This window comes from Lagenorhynchus albirostris, chromosome 13 (genome assembly GCF_949774975.1).
Source record: "Lagenorhynchus albirostris chromosome 13, mLagAlb1.1, whole genome shotgun sequence".
Lineage (NCBI taxonomy): Eukaryota > Metazoa > Chordata > Mammalia > Artiodactyla > Delphinidae > Lagenorhynchus > Lagenorhynchus albirostris.
Window position 1 is genome coordinate 53,592,826 of NC_083107.1, and position 27,694 is coordinate 53,620,519.

Consider the following 27,694-nt stretch of genomic DNA (forward strand, 5'->3'; position numbering starts at 1 on the left):
ATGTGGTATGATATTTGCCTTTCTCTGTCTGACTTCACTTAGTATGATAATATCTGGGTCCATCCATGTTGCTACAAATGGCACTATTTCATTCTTTTTAATGGCTGAATAATATTCCAGTGTATATATGTACCACATCTTCTTTATCCATTCCTCTGTCGATGGGCATTAAGGTTGCTTCCATTCTTGGCTATTGTAAACAGCACTGCAATGAACATTGGGGTGCATGCATCCTTTCAAACCATGGTTTTCTCCAGATATATGCCCAGGAGTGGGATTGCTTGATCATATGGTAGCTCTATTTTTAGTTTTTTTAAGGAACCTCCATATTGTTCTCCATTGTGGCTGTACCAATTTACATTCCCACCAACAGTGTAGGAGGGTTCCCTTTTCTTCACACCCTCTCCAGCATTTATTGTTTGTAGACTTTTTTTTTTTTTTTTTTTTTTTACGGTACACAGGCCTCTCACTGTTGTGGCTTCTCCCATTGCGGAGCACAGGCTCCGGACGCGCAGGCTCAGCGGCCATGGCTCATGGGCCTAGCCGCTCCGCAGCATGTGGGATCTTCCCAGACTGGGACATGAACCCATGTCCCCTGCATCGGCAGGCGGACTCTCAACCACTGCGCCACTAGGGAAGCCCTGTAGACTTTTTTTTTTTTTAACATCTTTATTGGAGTATAATTGCTTTACAATGGTATGTTAGCTTCAGCTTCACAACAAAATGAATCAGTTATATACATACATATATTCCCATATCTCTTCCCGCTTGCGTCTCCCTCCCTCCCACCCTCCCTATCCCACCCCTCCAGGCGGTCACAAAGCACCGAGCTGATCTCCCTGGGCTATGCGGCTGCTTCCCACTAGCTATTTACCTTACGTTTGGTAGTGTATATATGTCCATGCCTCTTTATCGCTTTGTCACCGTTTACCCTTCCCCCTCCCCATAACCTCAAGTCCATTCTCTAGTAAGTCTGTGTCTTTATTCCTGTTTCACCCCTAGGTTTTTCATGACATTTTTTTTTTAATTCCATATATATGTGTTAGCATACGGTATTTGTCTCTCTCTTTCTGACTTACTTCACTCTGTATGACAGACTCTAGGTCTATCCACCTCATTACAAATAGCTCAATTTCGTCTCTTTTTATGGCTGAGTAATATTCCATTGTATATATGTGCCACATCTTCTTTATCCATTCATCCGATGATGGACACTTAGGTTGTTTCCATCTCCGGGAAGCCCTGTAGACTTTTGATGATGACCATTCTGACTGGTGTGAGGTGATATCTCATTGTAGTTTTGGTGTGCATTTCTCTAATAATTAGTGATGTTGAGCATCTTTTCATGTGCCTCTTGGCCACCTGTATGTCTTTGGAGAAATGTCTATTTAGGTCTTCTGCCCATTTTTTGATTGGGTTGTTTGTTTTTTTGATATTGAGCCACATGAGCTGTTTGTAAGTTTGGAGATTAATCCCTTGTTGATCGCATCTTTGCAAATATTTTCTCCCATTCTGTGGGTTGTCTTTTCGTTTTGTTTATGGTTTCCTTTGCTGTGCAAAAGCTTTTGAGTTTAATTAGGTCCCATTTGTTTATTTTTGTTTTTATTTCCATTACTCTAGGAGATGGATTGAAAAAGATATTGCTGCGATTTATGTCAAAGGGTGTTCTGCCTATGTTTTCCTCTAAGAGTTTTATAGTATCTGCTGTTACATTTAGGTCTTTAATCCATTTTGAGTTTATTATTATGTATGGTGTTAAAGAATGTTCTAATCTCATTCTTTTACATGTAGCTGTCCAGTTTTCCCAGCACTATTTATTGAAGAGACTGTCTTTTCTCCATTGTGTAGTCTTTCCTCCTTTGTTGTAGATTAGTTGACCATCGGCGCATGGGTTTATCTCTGGGCTTTCTATCCTGTTCCATTGATCTATATTTCTGTTTTTGTGCCAGTACCATACTGTCTTGATTACCGTAGCTTTGCAGTATAATTTGAAGTCAGGAAGCCTGATTCCTCCAGCTCTGTTTTTCTTTCTCAAGATTGCTTTGGCTATTCAGGGTCTTTTGTGTCTCCATACAAATTTTAAAATTATTTCTTCTAGTTCTGTGCAAAATACCGTTGGTAATTTGATAGGGATTGCATTGAATCTGTAGATTGCCTTGGTAGTATAGTCATTTTGACAGTATTGATTCTTAAAATCTAAGAACATGGTGTGTCTTTCCATCTGTGTCATCTTCGATTTCTTTCATCAGTGTCCTATAGTTATGTGGTTATAGATCTTTTGTCTCCTTAGGTAGGTTTATTCCTATATATTATTTTTGATGCAAGAGTAAATGGGATTGTTTCTTTAATTTCTCTTTCTGATCTTTTGTTGTTACTGCATAGAAATGCAGTAGATTTCTAGGTATTAATTTTGTATCCTGCAACTTTACTGAATTCATTGATGAGCTCTAGTAGTTTTCTGGTAGCTTATTCAGAATTTTCTATGGATAGCATCATGTCATCTGCAACAGTGACAGTTTTACTTCTTCTTTTCTGATTTGGATTCCTTGTATTTCTTTTTCTTCTCTGATTGCCATGCCTAGGACTTCCAAAACTGTGTTGAATGAAAGTGACAAGAGTGGACATCTTTGTCTTGTTCCTGATCTTCGAGGAAATACTTTCAGCTTTTCCCCACTGAGTTTGATATTAGCTATAGTTTTGACATATATGGCCTTTATTATGTTGAAGTATGTTCTCTCTATACCCACTTTCTGGAGACTTATCATAAATGGGTGTTGAATTTTGTCAAAAGCTTTTTCTATTGAGATGATCATATGTTTTTTATTCTTTAATTTGTTGATGTGGTGTGTCATACTGATTGTTTTGTGGATATTGAAAAATCCTTGCATCCCTGGGATAAACCCCACTTTTTCATGGTGTATGATCCTTTTAATATATCGTTGGATTCAGTTTGCAAATATTTTGTTGAAGATTTTAGCATCTATCTTAATCAGTGATACTGGCCTGTAATTTTCTTTTTTTGTGTTATCTTTGTCTGATTTTGGTATTAGGGTGATGGTGGCCTCCTAGAATGAGTTTGGGAGTGTTCCTTCCTCTGCAGTTTTTTGGAAGAGTTTCAGAAGGATAGGTGTTAACTCTTCTCTAAATGTTTGATAGAATTCACCTGTGAAGCCATCTGGTCCTGGACTTTTGTTAGTTGGGAGTATTTTAATCACAGATTTCAATTTCACTACTTGTGATTGGTCTGTTCATATTTTCCATTCTTCCTGGGTCAGTCTTGGGAGATTGTACCTTTCTAAGAATTTGTCCATTTCTTCTAGGTTGTCCATTTTATTGGCATATAGTTGCTTGTAGTAGTCTCTTATGATCCCTTGTATTTCTGTGGTGCCCATTGTAACTTCTCCTTTTTCATTTCTAATTTTATTGATTTGAGCCCTCTACCTTTTTTTCTTGAGGAGTCTGGTTAAAGGTTTATCAATTTTGTTTATCTTTTCATAGAACTAGCTTTTAGTTTCATTGATCTTTTCTGTTGTTTTCTTTGTCTCTATTTCATTTATTTATTCTCTGATCTTTATGATTTCTTTTACTAACTTTGAGTTTTGTTTGTTCTTCTTTCTCTATTTGCTTTAGGTGTGAGGTTAGGTTGTTTATTTGAGATTTTCTTGTTTCCTGAGGTAAGATTTTATTGCTATCAACTTCTCTCTTAAGACTGCTTTTGTTGCGTCCCATAGGTTTTGGATTGGCATGCTTTTGTTTTTATTTGTCTCTAGGTATTTTTTGATTTCCTCTTTGATTTCTTCAGTGATCCATTAGTTGTTTAGTAGCATATTGTTTAGTCTCCACGTGTTTGTCTTTTTTACAGTTTTTTGTTTTGTTTTGTTTTACAGTTTTCTTTTCCTAGCATTGTAGTTGGAAAAGATTCTTGGTACAATTTCAGTTTTCTTAAATTACCAAGGTTCACTTTGTGGCCCACCGTGTGATCAGTCCTGGAGAGTGTTCCATGGGTACTGGAGAAGAATGTGTATTCTGCTGCTTTTGGATGGAATGCTCTGTAAATATCAATTAAGTTCATCTGGTCTAATGTGTCATTTAAGGCCTGTGTCTCCTTATTGATTTTCTGTCTGGATCATCTGTCCATTGATGAAAGTGGGGTGTTAAAGTCCCCCACTATTGTGTTACTGTTGATTTCCTCTTTTACAGCTGTTAGCAGTTGCCTTATTTATTGAGGTGCTCCTATGTTGGGTGCATGTATATTTATAATTGGTATATCTTTTTCTTGGATTGATCCCTTGATCATTATGTAGTATCCTTCCTTGTCTCTTGTAACATTCTTTATTTTAAAGTCTATTTAGTCTGATATGAGTATTGCTACTCCAGCATTCTTTTATTTCCATTTGCATGGGATAGCTTTTTCCATCTCCTCACTTTCAGTCTGTATGTGTCCCTAGATCTGAAGTGGATCTCTTGTAGACAGCATATAGATGGGTCTTATTCTTGTATCCATTTAGCCAGTCTTTGTCTTTTGTTGGATCATTTAATCCATTTACATTTAAAGTAATTATCGACATGTATGTTCTTATTGCCATTTTGTTAATTGTTTTGGATTTGTTTTTGTAGGTCTTTTTTCGACCCTTCCTCTTTTGTTCTCTTGTGATTTGATGACTAACTTTACTGTTGTGTTTGGATTCCTTTTTCTTTTTTGTGGTATATCTATTGTAGATTTTCAGTTTGCAGTTACCATGAGGTTTTGATGTAGCAGTCTATATGTAAACTAGATTGTTTTAAGTTGCTGGTCTTTTAATTTCAAATCCATTTCCAATATTCTGCATTTGTACTCTCCTCACGATTGCTGGTTTTGATATCATATTTGTATGTGGATCATTTCCTACCTTTACTGTATGTTTGCCTTTACCAGTGAGCTTTTCCATTCTTAATTTTCTTGTTTCTAGTTGTAACCTTTTCTTTTCCACCTTGAGAAGTTCCTTTAGCATTTGTTGCAAAGCTGGTCTGGTGGTGCCAAATTCTCTTAGCTTTTGCTTGTCTATAAAGCTTTTGATTTCTCCATTGAATCTGAATGAGAGCCTTGCTGATTAGAGCATTCTTGGTTGTAGGTTCTTCCCTTTCATCACTTTAAATATATCCTCCACTCCCTTCTGGCTTGCAGAGTGTCTGCTAAGAAATCAGCTGATAACCTTATGAGAATTCTCTTGTATGTTATTTGTTGCTCTTCCCTGTTGCTTTTATTATTTTTTCTTTGTCTTTATTTTTGTCAGTTTGATTACTATGTGTCTCGGCATGTTCCTCCTTCGGTTTATCTTGCCTGGGACTCTCTGTGCTTCTTGGACTTGAGTGACTGTTTCCTTTCCCACGTTAGGGAAGTTTTCAGCTGTTATCTCTTCAGATATTTTCTCAGGTCCCTTCTCTCTGTCTTGTTCTTCTGGGATCCCTATAATGTGAATGTTGGTGCCTTTAATGTTGTCTCAGAGGTCTCTTAGACTGTCCTCATTTCTTTTCATTCTTTTTTCTTTATTCTGTTCCATAGCAGTGATTTCCACCATTCTGTCTTCCAACTCACTTATCTGTTCTTCTGCCTCAGTTATTCTGCAATTGATTCCTTCAAGTGTATTTTTCATTTCAGTTATTTTATTGTTCATCTCTGTTTGTTTGTTCTTTAGTTCTTCTCTTTGTTAAACATTTCTTGTATATTCTGAGTCTGTGCCTTTTCCATGATCTTGGATCATCTTTACTATCATTACTCTGAACTCTTTTTCAGGTAGATTGCCTATCTCCACTTCACTTAGATGTTCTTCTGCGGTTTTATCTCGTTCCTTCATTTGGAACATATTCCTCTGCCATGTCATTTTGTCTGACTTTCTGTGATTATGGTTTCTGTTCCACAGGCTACAGGATTGTAGTTCTTCTTGTATCTGCTGTCTGCCTGCTGGTGGATGAGCCTAAGAGGCTTGTCCAGCCTTCCTGGTGGGAAGGACTAGTTCCTGCCCATTGGTGGGTGGGGCTGGGTCTTGTCCCTCTGGTGGGCAGGGCCATGTCAAGGGGTATGTTTAGCAGGAAGCTCTGTGCTCAGGAACACTTTAAGCAGCCTGTCTGCTGATGTGTTCCTGCCCTGTTGGTTGTTTGACCTGACATATCCCAGCACTGGAGCCTACAGGCTGTTGGGTGGGGCCAGGTCTTGGTGAGAAAATTGCAGCCACCAGTAGGGCTCACGCCAATGAGTACTCCCCAGAACTACTGCTGCCGGTGTCTTTGTCCCCACAGTGAGCCACAGCCACCCCCTGCCTCCACAGAAAACCCTCCAATACCAGCCAGTAGGTCTGGCCCAGGCTCTTTTGAGGTCATTTATTTTTTCCCTTGGTCCTGGTGCACATGAGACTTTGTGTGCACCCTCCAAGAGTGCAGTTTCTGTTTCCCCTAGTCCTGTGGAATTCCTGCTATCAAAACCTGCTGGCCTTCAAAGCCAGATTCTCTGGGGGCTCCTCCTCCCTTTGCCAGATGCCCAGGCTGGTGAGCCTGATGTGGGGCTCAGAACTTTTGCCCCTGTGGGAGAACTTTTGTGGTATGATTATTTTCCAGTTTGTGGGTCATCTACCCGTCGGGTATGGTATTTGATTTATCATGATTGCCCCCCTCCTACTATCTCGTTGTGGCTTCTTTGTCTTTGGATGTAGGATATCTTTTTTTTGGTAGGTTCCAGGAATTTTTTGTCAGTGTTGTTCAGCAGTTAGTTGTGATTTGGGTGTTTTCATAAGAAGAGGTGAGCTCATATCTTTCTACTCTGCCATCTTGTCTCTCCCCCCCATAATATCTCTGGCCATCAGTGACCTTGACAAGAGCAGTCAGTGGAATGAGAAGGGCAAAACTCTTACTGGGCTCAAGGAGACAAATTAGAAGCAGGGAGCATTGGAAACAATTAGTTTCCTTCATTTAACAGTCACTTTTTGAATAAGAAAATAAGCAGCAAATATAACTAGATATTTTAAATGAATATAATTAAGAGCCTTGAAAAGAGTTTCACAGATGATTAGTATGGTTTTGTGTAAAAAAAGAGAGATCATTTATTAAGTCAAGGAAGTTCCTCTATTCCTAATTTAAGGTTTTTATCATTTTTTAAGTGCATTATTTTCTGGTTTTTTCTGCATTAATGGAAATGGGCCTAAGATTTATTTCCTTTATTTGTGATTGATGGATTTTTCTAACATTGAACCATCCTTTCATTCTTAAGGTAAATCTTAACTTGGTCACATAGGATTTTATTGTTACTATTATTGTTTTTATTTTGTGCTTTTTAAAAATACATTGATTTATGAATTTTAGAGTTTTTTCAATCCATATTTTACAGTAAGATTGGTTTTTAATTGTCTAATGTCACTGTCTAGTTTTAGTGTCAGGGTTATATTAGCGTGATAAAATAAGTTGAGTAGTTTTAAATAGTTGGCATTTTTTTTCTTAAATAGTTGACATATGAGATTATCTTTTCCTTGAGGATTAGAGAAAGCTACCTTTGAAAGTATCTGGGTTTTGTGTCTCTTTTAAGAAGGGAACACTTAGTTATCAATTTCTTTGATATTTATTAGCTTATACAGCTTTTCTTTTTTTTTAGTTGGTTTTGGTAATTTATTTTCTTCAATATTATCCATTCTATCATGTTTTCAAATATATTAACATAAAGAATGTTATTTTAAGTTTTAATAATCTTTACTATATCTGTAATTATGCCATTTTTTTCACTCGTAATGTTTTATCATTTTTTTAATCAGTTTTGCTATACATGTCTTTCTTAGTACTTTTTTTTTTTTTTTTTTTTTTTTGCGATACACGGGCCTCTCACTGTTGTGGCCTCTCCTGTTGCGGAGCACAGGCTCCGGACGCACAGGCTCAGCAGCCATGGCTCACAGGCCCAGCTGCTCCACAGCATGTGGGATCCTCCCGAACCGGGGCACGAACCCACGTCCCCTGCATCAGCAGGCGGACTCTTCAACCACTGTGCCACCAGGGAAGCCCCTTAGTACATTTTTTAAAAGAACCAACTTTTTTATTTTGTTGATCTTCTCGTTAGTTACTGTATCAACTTAATTGAAACAAATTAATTTTATTTCCTTTCTTCTAGTTCCTTTAGGTTTACTCTTCTCTTTTTTCTGTCTTAAATTGAAATGTCTCATATTAACATTATTTCAGGAAGACACATAATCTCAGCTTGTCCCATTATTAATGGTGCTAAGCTTGACAATTTCAGTTAAGGTGATAACTGCTAGTTCTCTCCATTGTTAACAGGCCATTATTCCCTTTGCAGTTACTAAGTAGACTTAAGGTAATACTTTGTGCAAATATTTTATTACCTGACATCATTTCATCTAATGAGTTTAATAACCAAGGATGATCTTTACCCTAATCATTTGTTTCACTGGGGGTTGCTAATGATTTTCTATTTCTGTTATTCTTTCTACATTTATTAGGTGGGAGTATTCTGTTAAGAAGAGTTTCCCCCTATTTTTGTACCCTCTTTTTATTTTTTTTATTTTAGTTAGGTGTCTGTTTTGTTTTTTGCTTCTTTTTAAATTGTTGTTTTTTTTTTCAGTTTATTATAATCAATTACAGTCATTATTGTTTTTGATGCTCAAACTGTCCCAGATGTGGCTAGTAGGAACCCCTTTAAACTGGCCTTTGTGTTCTTTTGACACATCTCCATGAACCTTTGAACACTTCTTGCTTTCTGACACAAATGACCTAAGCCTACTTTTTACTCTCCCTGCCCCAGACCTGGAATGAGCCTTTAATTAATGGCACCATCTTGACTAAAAGCTGCCCACTGTTCTTCTGTTGTGCTATTTTCTGGTTTTAGAGTTCATTATTATTTGCTGTAATAAAGTTTACAGAGACTTTCCTGGCAGTCCAGTGGTTGACTCCATGCCTCCACTGTAGGGGGCACAGGTTTGATCCCTGGTTGGGGAACTAAGATCCTGCATGCCACGTAGTGTAGCCAAAAAATAAATTAATAAAATGTGAAGTTTACATATTCCATTCTCTTGTCTTACGAGTTTCCGTTGTAAAATGGTTTTGTGGTGGGCCACCCAGAAGGTGGGAAGGAATGCTTCTTTTTTCCACTAATTGAGTGATACTGTACATGTAACTTTCTTAAAATTTAAAGCTCTCCTCACCTCAGCTTCTTTAGGTAGTATATTCCCTTAAAACCAATAGACTATTCATGTATTAAGACAGTGTTCCCCAATCTTTTTGGCACCAGGGACCAGTTTTGTGGAAGACAGTTTTTGCATGGACGGGGGATGGGGGGATGGTTCAGGTGCTAATGCGAGCGATGGGGAGCAGCAGATGAAGCTTTGCTCGCTCGCCTGTCGCTCACCTCCGGCTGTGTGGCCCACTTCCTAGCAGGCCACAGACAGGTACCAGTTCGCAGCCCAGAGGTTGGGAACCCCTGCATTAAGATACTTGGCTAAAATGGATAGGTTTAGCTGCATACCCTGATGGTAATGCTAGCTGGCATTGAAATGAAAGCTTAAAACACCCAGTGGGTATTCTTGGCGACAGAACTTAAACCAAAACCAATTTGGAGTACTTTAAGATTATTATATAAAATCTCAGTTTCCCTGGAAGTAATTCCTTTTGAGGAATTACTTACAAAACTCTCGAATTCTACTTCCATTTTATTAAGGCAATTAAAAATCCTATTGCTTTCAGGGTTATTTTGGTTCACGTAAGCTCAGTTTATTTGGATTTGTGACACAGAAAAAGGTTAATCAAGAGTGTAAAATAAGTTTAGGAGGATAGATATTGGGCCCAGCCCTGTTGCCTTAGCCTGGCATTGGCCATGGCTCTCAATAAGAATGGGTGTTTAAAAGTGGCAGAGCCGGGCTTCCCTGGTGGCGCAGTGGTTGAGAGTCCGCCTGCCAATGCAGGGGACACGGGTTCGTGCCCCGGTCCGGGAAGATCCCACATGCCGCGGAACGGCTAGGCCCATGAGCCATGGCCGCTGAGCCTGCGTGTCCAGAGCCTGTGCTCCGCAACGGGAGAGGCCACAACGGTGAGAGGCCCACGTACCACAGAGCCCAGCTCCTCACCTACAATGTGCTAGGAGCTGCAAGGTAGTAGAAAGAGATACTCTCTTCATAGCCATCCTGACTGTACTTCAAAAGTTCTAATAGGAATTAACAGACTAGATAAGCATATATCTGGATATGAAAAGGTAGCTTCTACCACTAAGTTCTAGTTTCAAGATAGATTTCTAGTGATCTTCTGATTTGTGCCTTGGTTGATAATAGGAAATTATTGGTATAGATATTTTGCCTCACTAAAGGTTAACACTAGATTTTGTAGAAATACTAAAAAAAAAAATGAGCCTTTAGAATTTGAATTTCAAATCATTAATCATATTAATTTTATTATTGAAGTAGAGACTGAATGATTTAGACTACTGTAATAGCCATTGTTGGTAATGTGAATCTAGTCCAAATCATAAAGCATCTCAAAAACTCTAAAAAACTTTGTGAATGATTATTTTTTCATTTAATTTGCTTTGGTGATTTTTCTGTTTTATTCTTGTGTTTAATTTTAGACTGTAAACTCCTTGTGATATAAACTGTATTTATAGCTTACATTCTCTACACTGTTGGTAAAGTATCATGGATACCCTTATGCAATAAATATTTACCAGCTGTTGCAGGTCCTAACCAAAGGCTTAGTGCTCTTTCTGGCACAAATCACTACAGTTGTCATCTTTGGCAGAAAGCTAACATTTAAAATCTTGGCTAGAATTATTTTCCTTAAGCAAGGGAAACCTGTGGAGTGTTGAATTATTCAACCCTTTATTTATTTATTTTTCTTCTTTTTGCGGTACGCGGGCCTCTCACTGTTGTGGCCTCTCCCGTTGCGGAGCACAGGCTCCGGACACGCAGGCTGAGCAGCCATGGCTCACGAGCCTAGCACTCCGTGGCATGTGGGATCTTCCCGGACCAGGGCACGAACCCGTGTCCCCTGCATTGGCAGGCGGACTCTCAACCGCTGCGCCACCAGGGAAGCCCCTCAACCCTTTTTTTAATTTGACAACTAAGGTTTTGCCTTATCCAGATTTTAATAAATCATATGATATTTATATGCTTACCAGAGATCAACTTACTTAAGCTGTTAGCTTATCAGATACTCCTAATAAGACACTGAGTGCTTTATTTTAGCTTTCACCTATATCTCTACTTGTTAATTTTCCATTATTTTTCCTTTTTGAAGATGAGTATATATATATTTTTTTAACCTCAAAGAGAAGCTCTGTTTTATAAAGCATTAATTTGCCTTTTGAGCTAATAAACAGTTCTATGCGGAGGATTCCTTATCTCCATGAGAAGAAAAATTATGGCTAATGAAGATATAAAGTACGAAAAACTTTTTGTCATAACTCTTGCTGTGAATAAAATAATAGTGAACATTTATTAATAATGATAATGTCTTCCTCTCCCTTTGACATTTTCCCCTTTTTAGGAGGTAGTTCAGTACTTTATAAAACTCAGTAGACTTTTATTTCTCACACCTGGCTATTAAATATGTAAATGTTCATAGGATTTCCTTTACTGCTTTCTCATAATATTTCTGAAGACTTTCCAGCGCTTCTTAGTACTACTGCATCTTAAGGACTTAGCCATTTGAATTAATAGTATAGTCATCAAGTATCCACCTTACTTGTTTACATTTTTAAATGAAAAAGAGGAAATAATTTATTGAGCTTATGAAACATTTAAGATCTGTGAAATGCATATTATTTCATAGGTATAGACCTAACGTTGTAGTACTTGAATGAAAAGGAAATAAGAATTACCTTTAAAAAGCAAAGGTTTTCTCCCTAGTTGAAATATTATGATCATACTGATAAAACTTTTTCCAGGAATTTTTGCCTATTAAACAAGAAAACAAAAAATCCCTCTCAGAAAACATGGATGCATTTGAAAAAGTGAGAACAAAATTAGAAACACAGCCACAAGAAGAATACGAAATCATCAATGCAGAGGTAGGATATCATATCTTTTTTTTTAAATCTGATATTACCAGTCAGGATACAAATAAAATACCTTGTGATTTATAAACATAATCCCACATCAAAATTACACTGCTTTTGGCCTTTAAAATATGCTGAAAAACTTAAAGAACAAAGAGTAAGCTGAGTATGGTCCTTTAAATAAATTATAAAGATCAAAGCCAAGATGAATTTCCAAGCATATAATGTTAATTCTGGTTTTTGGAAAAAAACAATTCTGTTTTTAAATTTTTTAAATACTCCCAAGGAGAAGTTCAAAATGAAACTAACTCATAATGTTTTATTACTTGAAAATTATTTGATTGTTCTATCTGTCCTTTTTTTAATAAAAGAAAATTCACTTTAAATAGTACAATACCATGAAATCCAAGTATTTGCTTGACTGTTTTGTGTTTACCACAGTCATAAATATTCAGTTGAAACAGATTGAACATGCATGTTGAAAATTTTTCGGTAAGATTGGAAAACAGAACCACAGCTTATGAATGAAAATTACATACGTACTAGAATGGAAATAGCAATAGGTTAAGGATGAGGAATTCCAGATTCAGATTATGCCACTAACTAGCAAGTAGTAATTGTCTTAAGTTACCTGAAATCATATCAGTCAGTTGCATTTAATATGTAGGAATTAGACAAGAGCATGATTCATATATTGGTAATAGTCTTTCAATCTTAAATTGTCTCTATCACCCTCACAGAGGGTGAGATGCTTTGTGTAAAATCAGATCAAACCGTGGACAATTGGCAGTGACAGCATATTTTAAAGGAAAGACTCTCAGAAAGTAATTGACTGGGTTTTCAGACTAGTCTAAGTCACAGTTTCCACATCTGCATCATTTTGGATTATCTTAAAGATGCCACTTGATCTCGTTAATTGTCAGATGTTCCAGAAGTAAAGCTAAAGTGGTTTGTACAGTCATAACTGACGTAGGTTTCGTTAATGCCTTCTCTTTGTTGCCTCTTACATTTATGTATTAGAAACTCCTCCAGTGATTGATTGTAAACATATGAAAACCATATTTTAATCACTATATTGTGATTCATTTTGTATTTTTTATATGTTCATTCATAGACTGCAACACGTTTGCTTATAAAAGATCTCATTTCTTCATCTTGACTAGTCAGATCACTGAACAATTACTTAAATTGTTTTTAAATTATTGAATAAATTGTAATTAAATAAACCATTTGTTTCTTTTCATTGTCAGATTAAACATGGTGGTTTTGTTTATTATCAAGAGGGCTGCTGTTTGGTTCGTTCCAAAGATGAAGAAGGTACAAAACAGTTTTTCCTTTTAAGAAATATCTGATTTTTCAAGTTTCACATTTTTCATTGGAAATTTGGTATTGATTTTTCAAAGGTATAGAAAATATGTTTTTAATTTCTGATTTTTTTCTCTTTTTTTAAATGAGTAGTTTTTTAATTTCTGGGTTTACCTAAGATATAATTAACAGCTACATTCAAAAGCTTTGGCAGAGAGAATGGAGGTGGGAACCAGCATTTTTTGAGCATCTACCAAATCCTGGATACTGTGCTAGGCACTATATAGACTATTCAGGGTCACTTAACGTTTTCTTACTTTTCTAGGTTCTATATGGTCTACAAATATTAGACTATAACTATCAAGTAACATCACATAGGTTGATGCATTGAATAATATTGAATAGCGTAGGGTAGTATTAAATACTAATGCCATTTTCTGTACACATCAAACTGCTGTCAGTGTTCAAAGATGCCAAAACGTAGCCTCTTACAGAAGCGGAATGCTAGTTTAAAACATTGAAATACCGTTTAAAATTTTTTGAAGTATATTTTGTGGAATTATCTCCTTTATCCTTTTCTTTATGCAGCAGACAATGATAATTATGAAGTTTTGTTCAATTTGGAGGAACTTAAATTAGAGCAACCCTTCATTGATTGTATCAGAGTTGCTCCTGATGAAAAATATGTAGCTGCCAAGATAAGAACTGAAGATTCTGAAGCATCTACCTGTGTAGTTGTGAAGCTCAGTGATCAACCTGTAATGGAAGCTTCTTTCCCAAATGTGTCCAGTTTTGGTAAGCCACCAACCAAAACAGTCTTCTACATTGAAAAGGCAACAGTAAAGAGGATTGTCCACACTTTGCAAACATTTTTACTTGCTCACGTGAGTGAATGAGAGGATGAATGCCTGACCTGTTTATCCCTGTGGACTCCATACCTTCCTCTGTGCCTCTTATTCAGGAGACCTTCCCTTCTTTAGTTAAATATCCAAATTCATGCTCATGTTTTTAAAAGTATTGTAATCGGAGTCCAGGTTATACAGTATATGTTAATATATCAGTAATTCTTTGCTATTATTTAGAGTACATTTTCACATAAATTGTCTCAATATTTTATTCAACTTTAAGCTTGGGTATGATTTTTTCATTTCACATCATCTTGTTAAGCCATTATAGCACATTGCCCAGGGTCACTACCAAGGAACTCTGGAACACGATGAACTAACTTATTTAATAAAAGCTACGATATTTTTACCAATAGAACCAACTTTAAATTTTATCATTTATCACTGAGTGATATATATGTTTATACTTTATCCTTCCTTTTTATTTTCTGCCATAAATGTCCCCATTGTTTAATAACTAAATGCTTTTGCAGTGAATAGAAATTATACCGTATCTAATTGATTCTAAGGCATACCTCTTGTACATTTTAACCTCTCTAAAATCAGAATGCATACTATACAATAATGTCTTACAGTCACTGTCAGCCAGGTGGCAGTCATGATGTAATTGTGTGAAAACTTTCATTGACAGCCTTTGGTAAGATCTAGAAAACACCATATTTGGTAGTTTGAGATATCCTGTGGCTTGAAAACAGGCAGAAAACATTTAGGCATGAGAGAAAATGGTCCAAAATTTCCTCAAATTTAGAAGTTGTAGATCTAAACATAATTCATCTCCTGAAAGCAAATGTGACTTTACCAAAGTCTTTCTTAAATATTGAATATTCATCTCTTATTTAGAAACTTGAGTACCCTGAGACTAATAACTACTTGAAAACTTAGAATTGATGTAGTAGTATCTTATTCTCTGGAAATATCTCTGGCTTATAAATAACGGGGTTAGACATAGTCAAACCTATGTTAGATTTAGATTTCCAGGGATAAACTTGCACATCTCTTCTATTTGGCACTCAAAATTAGAATGCACTGTGCCTTTTTTTTTTAAACTGTAAATAGGTGGATATATATAATTCTTTAATTATTTTCTTTTAGAATGGGTAAAGGATGAAGAAGGTGAAGATGTTTTATTCTACACCTTCCAGAGGAACCTTCGCTGTCATGATGTATATCGAGCCACTTTTGGTGATAACAGACGTAATGAACGTTTTTACACAGAAAAAGACCCAAGGTACTAAAACAATGCAATTAAGTCTTTTTCTTCAGAATATTTCTCTAGTTATCTAAAGTGCTGCTTTTGGTTGACTTAAAACATTGATTTTGGCTGGAATCAGATATAATAAGGCTAAGAGGAGCATAAGCATTCTTTTATAAGTGGTTTAGATTCAAAATTGGAAATTAGTTACATTCAAACTTCAGAGTGAACACAAATATATCATTAGATTCAAATGCTGAGTCACTAACATTCTTTCTGTACTGACACATGAGAGGAGTTGTTAATTAAACATTTAATATGGTTTCCATGCAGCAATTATGAATCTCTTGTAAGTCGTAACTAGAATAACCTTGGTTCCAGTTACACAGAATTCACCATTTATTTCATATAGGTTACCTGAATTTTAAATTGCTTGCTTTGAACCATGATATACATTGGTCTTTAAATTTTACTTTCCCCAATACTTTGGTAATTCCTCCTTAAAGCTAATTCTTTTTGCTTCAGGACTTATGCCTCATATTACCACTTAACCATGCTTGGGAGGAAATGATAATAAATTTATCTGGCAAAATCCCTTAACTCTTACCCAGATACACTTTTCCAAATGATTTATGATAAATTATTTCTTAACACCAGGGTCCTGTCACCTCTTACAGTATAATTTGGACAATGTCTGAACAGATTTTGCAAGAGAGAAAAATTATCTGTAACACCAAATCTATGACAGTAAAATTGATACCCAAACAAGAAAAGTAACCCTTCACTTAATAAAATCTCAGAGCTGACAAGGACCTTAAAGAAAATCTTATACAACACCCAGTTTATATAAAGAACTTGAGGTCTGGAGAAATTGTATTATTCCAACCCATAGAACTAACATTCTGGGTTCAGTAATGCTGTCATTGCTTTTTTCTGATGATGATTGTTTTAATGAGAATTTACTAGAACCAGCTATTCATACGATCCACTACTTTATGTGTCATTTGTCAAGGATATCTTTTGGAGATGACAGTTTAAGCTAGTAATTTATTACATTGTATCAATGACTTATGATTGTGAACCATTTCACATCTTGTGAATAAAACTCAAAATTGACCCTGTGAGTCATACCCTTGAATAAGGTACTTAATTGCCATATGTTGTTACTATCCTAAGTTCTAAGATTGAGTTACACATACATTTAAGATTCTTGATTTTTGGCTTCTAGTATGCTTCTTCTACCCCAAAAAGAATTAACCATAATTAAGTATGTTTAAACCTAGTTTGGCATCTGATCTCTAAAGCACAGATTAGTTAGTCGATTCTGAATACAGTTGACCCTTGAACAACTGGGGGTTAGGAGCACTGACTCCCGTGTGGTTGAAAATCCACCTGTAACTTTACGGTTGACCCTCTTTATCCACTGTTCCATATCTTTATCCACTGTTCCATATCAGAGTATTCTCTTTAACCACTGTTCCATATCAGAGTATTCAACCAACCGCAGATGGTGTGGTAGTGTGGTATGTATTTATTGAGAAAAATCTGTGTATAAGTGGACCCCACCAGTTCAAATCCATGTTGTTCAAGGGTCAACTCTACTTAACAGCCCTAATCCAAAGGGAAGGACCAAGAGGGAAAAGCAGCATACCAGTAGAGAAAATGTAATAAAGGTCTTCGTAGAACTTCTAAGACTGAGCTGTTTTTTTTACTGTGTTTGCTTTGATCCCCAGGTTTCAGTATTCTGCTCTCACAAGTAAGGTTAGCCAAAATTACTTCTTTTTCTAGTTTCTTGAGGTGTGAAGTTCGTTTGAGATTTTTCTTTTTTCTTAATGTAAGTGTTTATTGCTATAAATGCCTCTATTAGAACTGATTTTGCTGCATCCGTTAGGTTTTGGTGTGTGGTATTTCCATTTTCATTTACTTCAAGGTTTTTTTTTTTATTTCCCTTTTGATTTCTTCTTTGACCCTTTGGTTGTTTAGGAGTGTATTGTTTAATTTCCATATATTTGTGAATTTTCCAGTTTTTTTCCTGTTAAGACTTATTTTGTGACCTAACACATAATCTGTCCTGGAGAATGTTCCAGGTCCACTTGAGAAGAATGGTATTTTTATTTTTTTTTGCTGTTGGACAGAATGTTCTGTATATGTCTGTTAGATCCATTTGTTCTAAAGTATAGTTCACGTCCAAGGTTTCCTTACTGATTTTCTGCCTGGATGATCTATCCATTGTTGAAAGTGGGCTACTAAAGTCCCCTACTATTATTATGTTGTCTATTTTCCTTTCAGATCTGTTAATATTTGCTTAATATATTTGAGGGTTCTGCTGTCGAGTGCATATATATTTATGCTTGTTATAAATCTTCTTGATGAATTGACACCTTTGTCATTATGTAGTGGCCTTCTTTATCTCTTGTTAGAGCTTTTGAGTTAAGGTCTATTTTGTCTGATACAAGTATAGCTACCCTTGCTCCCTCTTGGTTTCTACTTGTGTGGAATGTCTTTTTCTTTATTTTGACCCTATGTATGTCCATGAAACTGAAATGAATCTCTTACTGTAGGCAGCATATAGTTAGTTCTTTTTTTATCTGCTCAGCCACTTCTTGCCTTTTGATTGGAGAATTTAATTCATTTACATTTAGAGTAATTTATAACAGCTAAAGACTTACTAATGCCATCTTTTTCATGTTTTCTAGCTGCTTTGGATCAATAGTTCCCAGTTCTTCCTTTCCTACTGTCTTCCTTAATGAATTGATGATTTTCCATGGTGCTATATAGTTTGATTCCCTTCTTTTTATATTTTGTGTATCTACTGTAGGTTTTTGCTTGGTAGTTACCACAACTTTACTTCTCTTTCTAAGAAAACTGTTACTTACAGAGATGCTTGTGTTCTCACTTCCCTGTAACCACATGTCTGCCAGATAATTGACTGAGTAATTTATCTTTTGATTACCTGTGTCATCATTACACATAAATAAGTAGATAAAAGTAGCAAAAGAAGTGTTGAAAATAAAGAGTAAGATAGGGCAGGGGATCTGCCTTACAACAATATATTAAAACATGTGAAGGCACAACAGTTAAAATAATACAAATTGACAGACCAATAAAAGAGACCAGGATAACCCTAAAACAGACCCTAGAATGTGAATATTGAATATTTGGACGAAAATAATTTTCATCGCTTTGTACATTAGCGTACATTACTAAAAGATTTAAAGGATCTATTGGTAAAAATAAAACCATCAAAAAAAAAAAAACCCTAGGTGAAAATATATGTATTTCACTCAGCTTGGTTGAAATATTTCCAGAGCATAAAATCAATAGAAGAAATTACAAGGGTTAGTACCAATATTCTTGATTATCTAAAATATTAGACTCTTATGTCAGAAACTATTGTAAACAAATAAATTAAAATCCATATGACACATATGTGTGTGTGACTGATTCACTTTGTTATGAAGCAGAAACTAACACACCATTGTAAAGCAATTATACTCCAATAAAGATGAAAAAAAAATCCATATGACAAAATGGGAGAAAGTATTTTCAACCAAAAGGACAAGTTAATGTCCTTAATTTATAAAGAGATGGTTATAGACCAATAATGTAAACTACATCACCAAGTTTAAAATGGACACACTGCAAAGAAATAAAATTGACAAACATGGTAATGTAATCCAGTACAAAAGAATTTTACCAAAATGCTTATCTCTGGGGAGTGGAATTCAGGGTTATCATCCTTCTTTATATTCTTTAGTATTTTCAGTATGAATTACTTTTGTAATAAGGAAACATGTAGGTAGAATATTTAAAGGCATCCAGTGTGTCAATATGAATTAGTGTAATGCTCTTGGGATAGTATTTGATTATATTGATCAAGAATCATAAAAATACTTAATCATTAAAACAGTATTTCTGTTACTAAGAATTTATCCTAAGGAAATAACTATAAAAGTTGGAAAGAGGGACTTCCCTGGTTGTGCAGTGGTTAAGACTCTGCACTCCCAATGCAGAGGGCCCAGGTTCGTTCCCTGGGTGGGGAGCTAGGTCCGCATGCATGCCGCAGATGGGAGTTCTCATGCCACAACTAAGGAGGCGGCAAGCCTCAGCTGAGGAGCCTGCCTGCTGCATCTAGGGAACCCACTGGCTGCAACTAGGGAGCACACATGCCACAACTAAAGGAGCCAGTGAGTCGCAACTAAGGAGCCCACCAGCCGCAACTAAGGAGCCCACCAGCCACAACTAAGAAGACCCAGCACAACCAAATTAATTTATTTTTTAAGTTAGGGAGAGGGAAACTGTCTTCATGACATATTCCCTTTTATATTTATTACAATGAAACATTAAAATCTACATTTTTAAGAATTATGATAATTCAACTCGATAGAATATTATGTAGCCATTAAAAATAATGATCACAGACTGTATAACTAATGTAGGGGAAGATGATAATATGTGTAAGAAGAAATGCAGGGACTTCCCTGGCAGTCCAGTGCTTAAGACTCTGCACTTCCACTGCAGCGGGCGCAGGTTCTATCCCTGGTTGGGGAACTGAGATCCCATGTGCCGCACAGCGCAGCCAATTAAAAAAAAAAAAAAAAAATCCTAAATGCAGAAGCCAGAATTGCATCTATATTTTTTAAATAACTACATCTATTTAAAGACATGTATAGGACTTCCCTGGTGGCGCAGTGGTTGGGAGTCCGCCTGCCGATGCAGGGGACACGGGTTCGTGCCCTGGTCCGGGAGGATCCCACGTGCCGCAGAGCGGCTGGGCCCATGAGCCATGGCCGCTGAGCCTGCGCATCCGGAGCCTGTGCTCTGCAATGGGAGAGGCCACAGCAGTGAGAGGCCCGCATACCACACACACACAAAAAAGACATGTATAAGATACAATTAAGCCTTAGAAGGAAAAATCGAAAAATTAAAATAGTTAATTTAAAAAATGTGTTAGGTTAGTGAGATTGTGAGGGTTTTTCTTCCTATTGTTTGTTTTGTTGTAATGTGATTGAGAGTTAGATGATGTCTGTAGTTTACCTTGAAATGCATTTTTTAAAAAAAGATGGATTGATAGATATGTGATAAAGACAATATAACAAAATGTTAGCCATGATTGAATCTTAGTGGTAGGTATATCGGTATTTACCTTACATTTCTTTCATCTTTACTGTATGTTTGAAAATTTTTTATAATAAAATGTTAGAGAAAAATTATTTTGAATGCCTTTGGGGAGGAAATGAGAGATATAATAGCCAGTTTTTATAAGCAGTATTCACTAAGGAGTTTTTATTTTCTATCTGCATTATAAATTAATATATATACTGAACACCAGTGAGATATTGTCATTAACAAGATAGCCTGCATTTGAAATTTATTGGGTTTTCGTATCTCTCTCTCCCTCTTTCTTCTATGCAGCTTTTTTATTTTCCTTTATCTTACAAAAGACAGTCGTTTTCTCACCATGAATATTATGAACAAGACCACTTCAGAGGTGTGGTTGATAGATGGCATGAGCCCTTGGGACCCACCAGTACTTATCCAGAAGCGAATACACGGGGTCCTTTACTACGTAGAACACAGAGATGATGAATTATACATTCTCACTAATGTTGGCGAGCCTACAGAATTCAAGGTAAATCCTGTATCCTCCTGGTCCCCATTTAGGCTCTTTGGGAGTGTTACACTAACATCAACATTTCTTGCTCTAAAAGTTTATTGTTTTGTAAGCTTTGGGTATTGTAAAAACTAATGCTATCTTCCTATGTAGAACCAATCCCCTTTCTCTTCCCTTAGAGCTAATACCTCTTCATATTTTAATTGTACCTAAAAAGGTTAGTAAATGAAAACATACTCTATCCTGAATATATTAGTTATCAAAGCCAAACTTAGTGGCTTAAAAAACTTTTCTAAGCTTATGATTTTGTGAGTCAGCAGTTTGGATTGATCTCAGGCAGTTCTTTTACTGGTTTTGGCTAGGCTCATTGATAGTTCCACAGTCAACTAGCTGTCAGTACTCTCACTCAAATGTCCATTGGTTGACCAGTCAGCTAAGCACTGGGCTATACCCACCCAGCAGGCTAGCCTGGGCTCATTCATACGGTGATGTTCACACTTCAGCCCTGATGCAGAGTTAGTTCCTTCAGCTCTTCATAAAACAGTGAAGACGAGTATGGTCTGGTTTTCAGTGGTTTCATTTCTGGATGCAGTAGTAATCATGTTCTGGTACCTAGATCTCTTCTAATTTTGTTCCACACAGCTAATGAGAACAGCAGCTGATACCCCTGCTATTATGAATTGGGATTTATTTTTCACAATGAAGAGAAATACCAAAGTTGTAGACCTGGACATGTTTAAGGATCACTGTGTTCTATTCCTGAAGCATAGCAATCTACTTTATGTTAATGTGATTGGTCTGGCTGACGATTCAGTTCGGTCTCTAAAGGTATGTTTAATTTTCGAAAGATAATACATTAGTCAAAATATATGCAGTTTATTAACAGAATATCAAATTTTGAATAATACCAATATACTTTTTCTTAAAAGGAAATTAATTTAAATGGAATTTAGCATATTGGGTCTTTATCAGGTTTAGGAGGTTTGTTTTAGAATTACTTAGAGGACCTTCCATTTTGTGCACTTTTACTTAAAAATACTGTCTTATAGCATGAATTTCAGAGGTAAAGTGCCATTATATTTCTCTTTCTGCTTATCTCTATATCACATGTTTCTACAATTAGATATAGTAATAACTGAGGCCAACTTGGCAGCTGGTGCCTAACCACTGCCTCCTGTTCCCATCCCACACCCCCAGTGGGGATAGTAGTCATACCCACTGTGTTTCTGCTACTATGTTTCTGCCACTGCATTCTCATGTCTTCATCATCTCTTTGCCAATTTTATTGCTAAAACTGGTGAACGGTAACGTTACTGCCCAGTTTTAAGGCAGCATTAATATGTGACTTTAGATAGCATGCACTGAAGAGAAGAAGAGAGCCCTCTGTTTTGCTTGATATGGAGTTGTGTGACCAGCAAACAGACCACTTGTACCTCCCCATCTGTACTACTATCACAATTTTTGTTAAAATGCAATTCCAGTAAATTCACTGGATGTTTATCAAATTTCTGTGTGCAAAGTACTGTATTGGGCGCTCTGGAATGGAAAGATAGTAGGACAAAATATCAGGCCTTAAGGAGAATACAGTTTATCATGAGATTAGACTAGTACACAAAGATCAAGTATAAGATGGGTTTAAATAAGTGGGATCAGAAACATAAAATGTGCTGTGAGGTCCAAAGGAAAGGAAGAGGGCCCAGGAAAGCTTTGAGGAGAAGTAGAATTTGAGATAAACCAAAGAGGATAGATAGGATTTTGATGGGTGGGGAAGGGAATGGTATTCTAGGCTGAGAAAGTCCATCAAATGAAGCTCTAAGCTGGAGAAGTTCAGAAAATGTTCAGGAAACTGCTAATAATTCATTTTTATTGAAGCAGAATAAATTTCTAGGTGATGAAGCTATGATTTGACATTCTCTGACTGTCAAGGTGGTGAATTTATGCGTAAATTATGAAGAGGGGAACATGTGAAGTGTGCGGACAGGGGAATAATTTAAGGAGTCAAGCTGTACTTCATGAGGTTATCGGGCAGCCGTGTTAGAGTACACCAAAGCACCAAGAGATAAGCGGCATAGAGGTTAGTTTTGAGATTGTTACAGTGGTATAAATAAGAAATAACTAGGGCCTAAATAAAACAAGCAAAATTTTCCATCTACTTCATGAAATCAAATTATCAAATTATCAAATGTAATGTCTTGTGCCTTAGAAGGCTGTATAAATGTCCTAAAACAAAAATGGTGATTTTTAACTCCAGCAATTTTGTTACTGCTTTCATCTACTGAATTCAAAAGTGTGTCTTTTCACTTGCTAATTGATGCCAAATTCAGACATCTTCAATCCAGAAACTGGCAGAGCATCTGTTCTTATTGTAGTTTATAGGAATAGGGATGGGAGAAAATATCTAATTTCTAGCGATGCATTTATTATAACAAAATTCTTTCAGAATTAGGAATGTCATGAGACTTTGCTAAGATGTGATTTCTAAGTAAATATGGCCTTTTATATTTTTTATATTTTTAAGATATGCCTCAGTTTCCATTGTTTTAATTTCCATTAACACAAACATCATGTCTTTCCTTTATTCTGTATCCTCTATTTCTTTATTCCTTGACCTTTCCCAACCTGTAGTACCTATTATGATATGAGTATGATGTTCTGAGTCATCATCACATGGAATCAAATACTATATGATATACCAGGTGCTAGTTAAAGAGAATTCTATAGATAAGAGCCTTTTTATGAACTGGATAACACTGATTAATATGCACAGACAGTGCTATATACAAAGGACATCTGTAAGCCATACTGTGAGTGGATTATAAAGTATTTCTGTATGTAACATCTCTGCCCAGTGCGCACTTGACTAAAAGAGCTTTATAAACTCAATCTCAGCAATAGAAAATGTGAAGCCTGTAATATATTGCCTCATATCCTTGGTCATCATGTCATCAGTATTTCCTGGTGATGTTTTTAGTTATGATATATTATTTGGTTGTGATATTTAATTAAAGCAAATTAGGAAATGTTTTGCTTTGTGCTAACATCAATTCATCTGGAGCAGCCTGCATGCTTGGGCTGATTTTCTTTCAGCATGTATGTCTTAATCATTCTTTTGATGAAATGACTGTGGTTAGCTGGTAGAATGCTTAAACTAAACCTGTTTCTGTCAAATATCTCAAGGAATATCGGCATATCACCTGGCCAGCTTATAATTCTTCTCAGGCTCTGTTCATTAATATACATAGATGATACTGCAGGCTTATCTCAATAGGAAATGTGGCTGAAGATATCCTTGAGATAGTTAATACCTCTATATCAGCTGGACAAACTTTAAAAAGTCCATAGCCATGGAACAGTTTTTGTTATGATTAAAACTTTAACCTTGGTCCTATTAGTTTAAGAAATACACCCAAAAGACTTTTTGATTTATTGGAACCATTTAATCAGAAACTAAGCTTACTAAAAAAAACCAAAAAAACTAAACTTACTACATTAGTCACATGGAAAATGTTTTAAAGTGTCACCAAAGGGGAGAAAAACTTGTACCCCTGAGGGCTGAGGAGCCTTGTGCCCTCAATCTGAGGCCTCTGTTACAAGGTTAATAGCAATGCTTCTTCCTTTTTTTCCCACTGAGGTCTCAATTTTTACTCGTTTCACTTTTGCTACCAGATTTCCCAACTTTCATGATTACATTTTTCTTTCTAGTTATGGCTTATATTTAAATAAACAAATTATCCTTGAAAATAACCCACAATCTGAGGAGAATAAATTAGGAACTCTTTTAGAGAGACATTGCAAATTTATGTCCCTGGTGTTTCAGGGCAGTGGATTCTTTGGATTAATTGCAAGGAATTTGCTCTGTGAACATAAGCTCTTTGGCTATAGTTTCTACAGGTTAAATGGTTACACTCTACAGGTTACACTCTTTATGCATACATCCCCCACCTACCCTTTCTAAATAGTGCCCACCAGTGACGTTGCTGTGCCAAGACCTCTGATTTTCTAAGGAATTTGCTCCTTCTACAATTACTCAGGAAAAGAAAGGCAATTTTCTTTTAATGTTCTGACTCTCAGTACCATTTCTAACACACTGTCAGCCTGCTTACTAGAGTTCTTTAAAAGGTGTAAGAGGGATGTTAGTGGAAGGTTTGAGGCTGGACCCTGCTGCTCTGAGAGAATAAATTTTGATTTCTTTCCTTTTTTCTTAAAGTTAAGAATCTTAAGCGTAATAGCTGTGAGTCTCTCAGAGTGGATGTGCGGGAAAGGTTTTCTTCTGCACAATGGTTACCCTGGGAGCTAAAGTTAAAAACAAATTGTAAATGCTTTAGTGCTGCTGAGCCAGTTTGTAGCCCTGGAATAATAACTGTCATCACTGCTGCTGTCCAGGCAGCAGAGTAAGGGCTGCTGGATAAATTATTAAAAACACGTGAGAAATATCGTGTTCTATGAGAATAGAGAATAGAGATCTTGGAGATGTTTCTGGGTTCTGGAATTACTACTTGATTTGCTGTTATTCTTAATCATTTTGCTGTTTCATTGCCCAAGTTTATATACCCCCAAAATAAACTTTTTTATTGAAGGAGACTTCATGTAAATCTAGATTCATGATAAACCATTTTCCTTATTTTATTGGTCATTTGCATAGAGTTTTGTTTTTCACTTGAAATATTTTTTGTTGTGCTGAAGTAACCCTTAGATGAGGCATTACGTGATAATGGATAAAAATAAATTTGATGTCCACATCATCTTGTTTGGAGCAGACCCAGAAATTTAATTAATAATACTTAGTGTCTAGATAAAGAGTAAAAATAACTTTTATTTCTTCAGCTCCCACCTTGGGCCTGTGGATTCATAATGGATACAAATTCAGACCCAAAGAACTGCCCCTTTCAGCTTTGCTCTCCTATACGCCCCCCTAAGTATTACACGTATAAGTTTTCAGAAGGTAAACTGTTTGAGGAAACTGGACATGAAGACCCAATCACAAAGACTAGTCGTGTTTTACGTATAGAAGCCAAAAGCGAGGTAAGTCTTTGTGATCCCCACTGTCAGCCTCTGTTTGTTGAAAGGATACTATTTGTCAAGTATTGTGCAATTGCTGGGATTACATTAGCACAGTTTAGTAAAGTGGATCTCACACTCCACAGCAAGACCAAAATGATTTTAGGGGGTACATGGACTTTTTTTTTTAACTTCTGATACTCATGCATTTATTTTAACATGGATTTGAAAATTTATAACCATCATAGCAAGCCCTTGGTTTCATGTGTTGTGTATATTTGGATATTAAAAGTTGATTTCAAGAAGAAAATAATCAAGTTTCTGTGTAGTTATGACAAAAATTATGAAGGTAGTAAGCAATTGACTAGAGTGAACTAGACTAATATAGACTCCATGCCCTCATGGAGGTTAAATCTAGTGGGGAAGATGCTAGATTTTGAAGAAGTAATTACTAATGTACTGATTGCTGCCAAGGAAGACGTACTGAGTACAGTGGAAACATATGGTAAAGGGACCTTACCTCGTCTGGAGAAATTGGGGAAAGCTTCTCTGAGGAAGTAAGATGATCAAGAGTTAAGCTACAAAAGGGGAAGGAGGATTCTATTTTGTGCAGAGGCCCTGAATTGAGGGAGAAATAATGCATTCAAGAAGTATAAAGGAGAACAGTATGGCCAAAGTCTAGCGTAAAAGAGGGAAGATTGTCCGGGGGCAGTGGGAGGTTGGGGAGGTAGTAAGTAGAGAAGAAAATTTGAGCAAGTGAGGAACAAATTAATACATAAACCATGGCCTTGAATTTAAGGAATTCTCAGAGCTTAGCACATCATACATCAGATAATTTTGCATGTACTGACAAAGAATGAATCAAAACAGAAGCCTTTTTTCCTTGTGAATTTTTTCTTTAATTCACTGATTTTTTTAAAAAATATCTTGAAGCAAAGACTACTTTAATAACTACTTTATAAAAACAATACACGCTTATTAGAACAAATACAAAAATATAGAATGTATAAAGTTTAAATGACTACTTTTCAGTCCTATTTGCTGTACTGCATAGAAATAATCATTGTTAACACATTATCACCTTCCAGATTTTGGGGTTTTGTCAACAAAATACATATATTTAGGCTTTGTTTTGTTTTACAAAAATGGGATTTATACCAGTCTCCCAAAATGTTGTAATTTTACCCCAAATGGAAAGAACAGTGAAGCTAAGCTTTTGGAGAGCCAAGGGATTCTTCGTACCTTAGGGAAGAAGGAAACAACTGCTAAAGGGAAGCTGCTGTAACTACAGGCATTTTTGCACTGCTGATGAACTCAGGGATTCAGGCCATCACAGGACTTGCTACCATCCTTACCTCTTCCTTTTCATAAGTTTTCAACCAACAAGCTTTTCTCTGCTTGTTTAAGTGAAGTTGGGTAGGAGGCAGGAAGATGAACACAACAAGATTATTTTATAGAAATAAATCTGCATCATTTTATAAGAATGAATCTTACTGAGAAGTGAAAATTCAGTTACGGTGAAAATTCAGTTACACTGTCATAACGGGTATAATAATGAGAGGAAGAGTTCTTCCTTATTTGATAACACTCTGGTGCCCCAAAGTGAAGTTTTTAAAATGGGAATGAAAAAAATAGGAAGAGTGGCCTGGTTATATTATTTTCCTTAT

General features: G+C 36.2%; 1 protein-coding gene across 1 annotated transcript in view; it reads left to right on the forward strand.

Moving 5' to 3' along the window:
* The window catches only part of PREPL (prolyl endopeptidase like), a 57,040-nt gene that overhangs the window by 16,979 nt on the left and 12,367 nt on the right, over window positions 1-27,694 (forward strand). Inside the window, exons 2-8 of the mRNA XM_060169857.1 lie at window positions 11,903-12,025; window positions 13,264-13,330; window positions 13,907-14,113; window positions 15,316-15,451; window positions 20,831-21,047; window positions 21,672-21,857; window positions 25,854-26,051. Of these exons, the coding sequence (XP_060025840.1) occupies window positions 11,951-12,025; window positions 13,264-13,330; window positions 13,907-14,113; window positions 15,316-15,451; window positions 20,831-21,047; window positions 21,672-21,857; window positions 25,854-26,051 (1,086 nt within the window). The 5' untranslated portion in view covers window positions 11,903-11,950. The remainder of the gene's footprint in view (window positions 1-11,902; window positions 12,026-13,263; window positions 13,331-13,906; window positions 14,114-15,315; window positions 15,452-20,830; window positions 21,048-21,671; window positions 21,858-25,853; window positions 26,052-27,694) is intronic.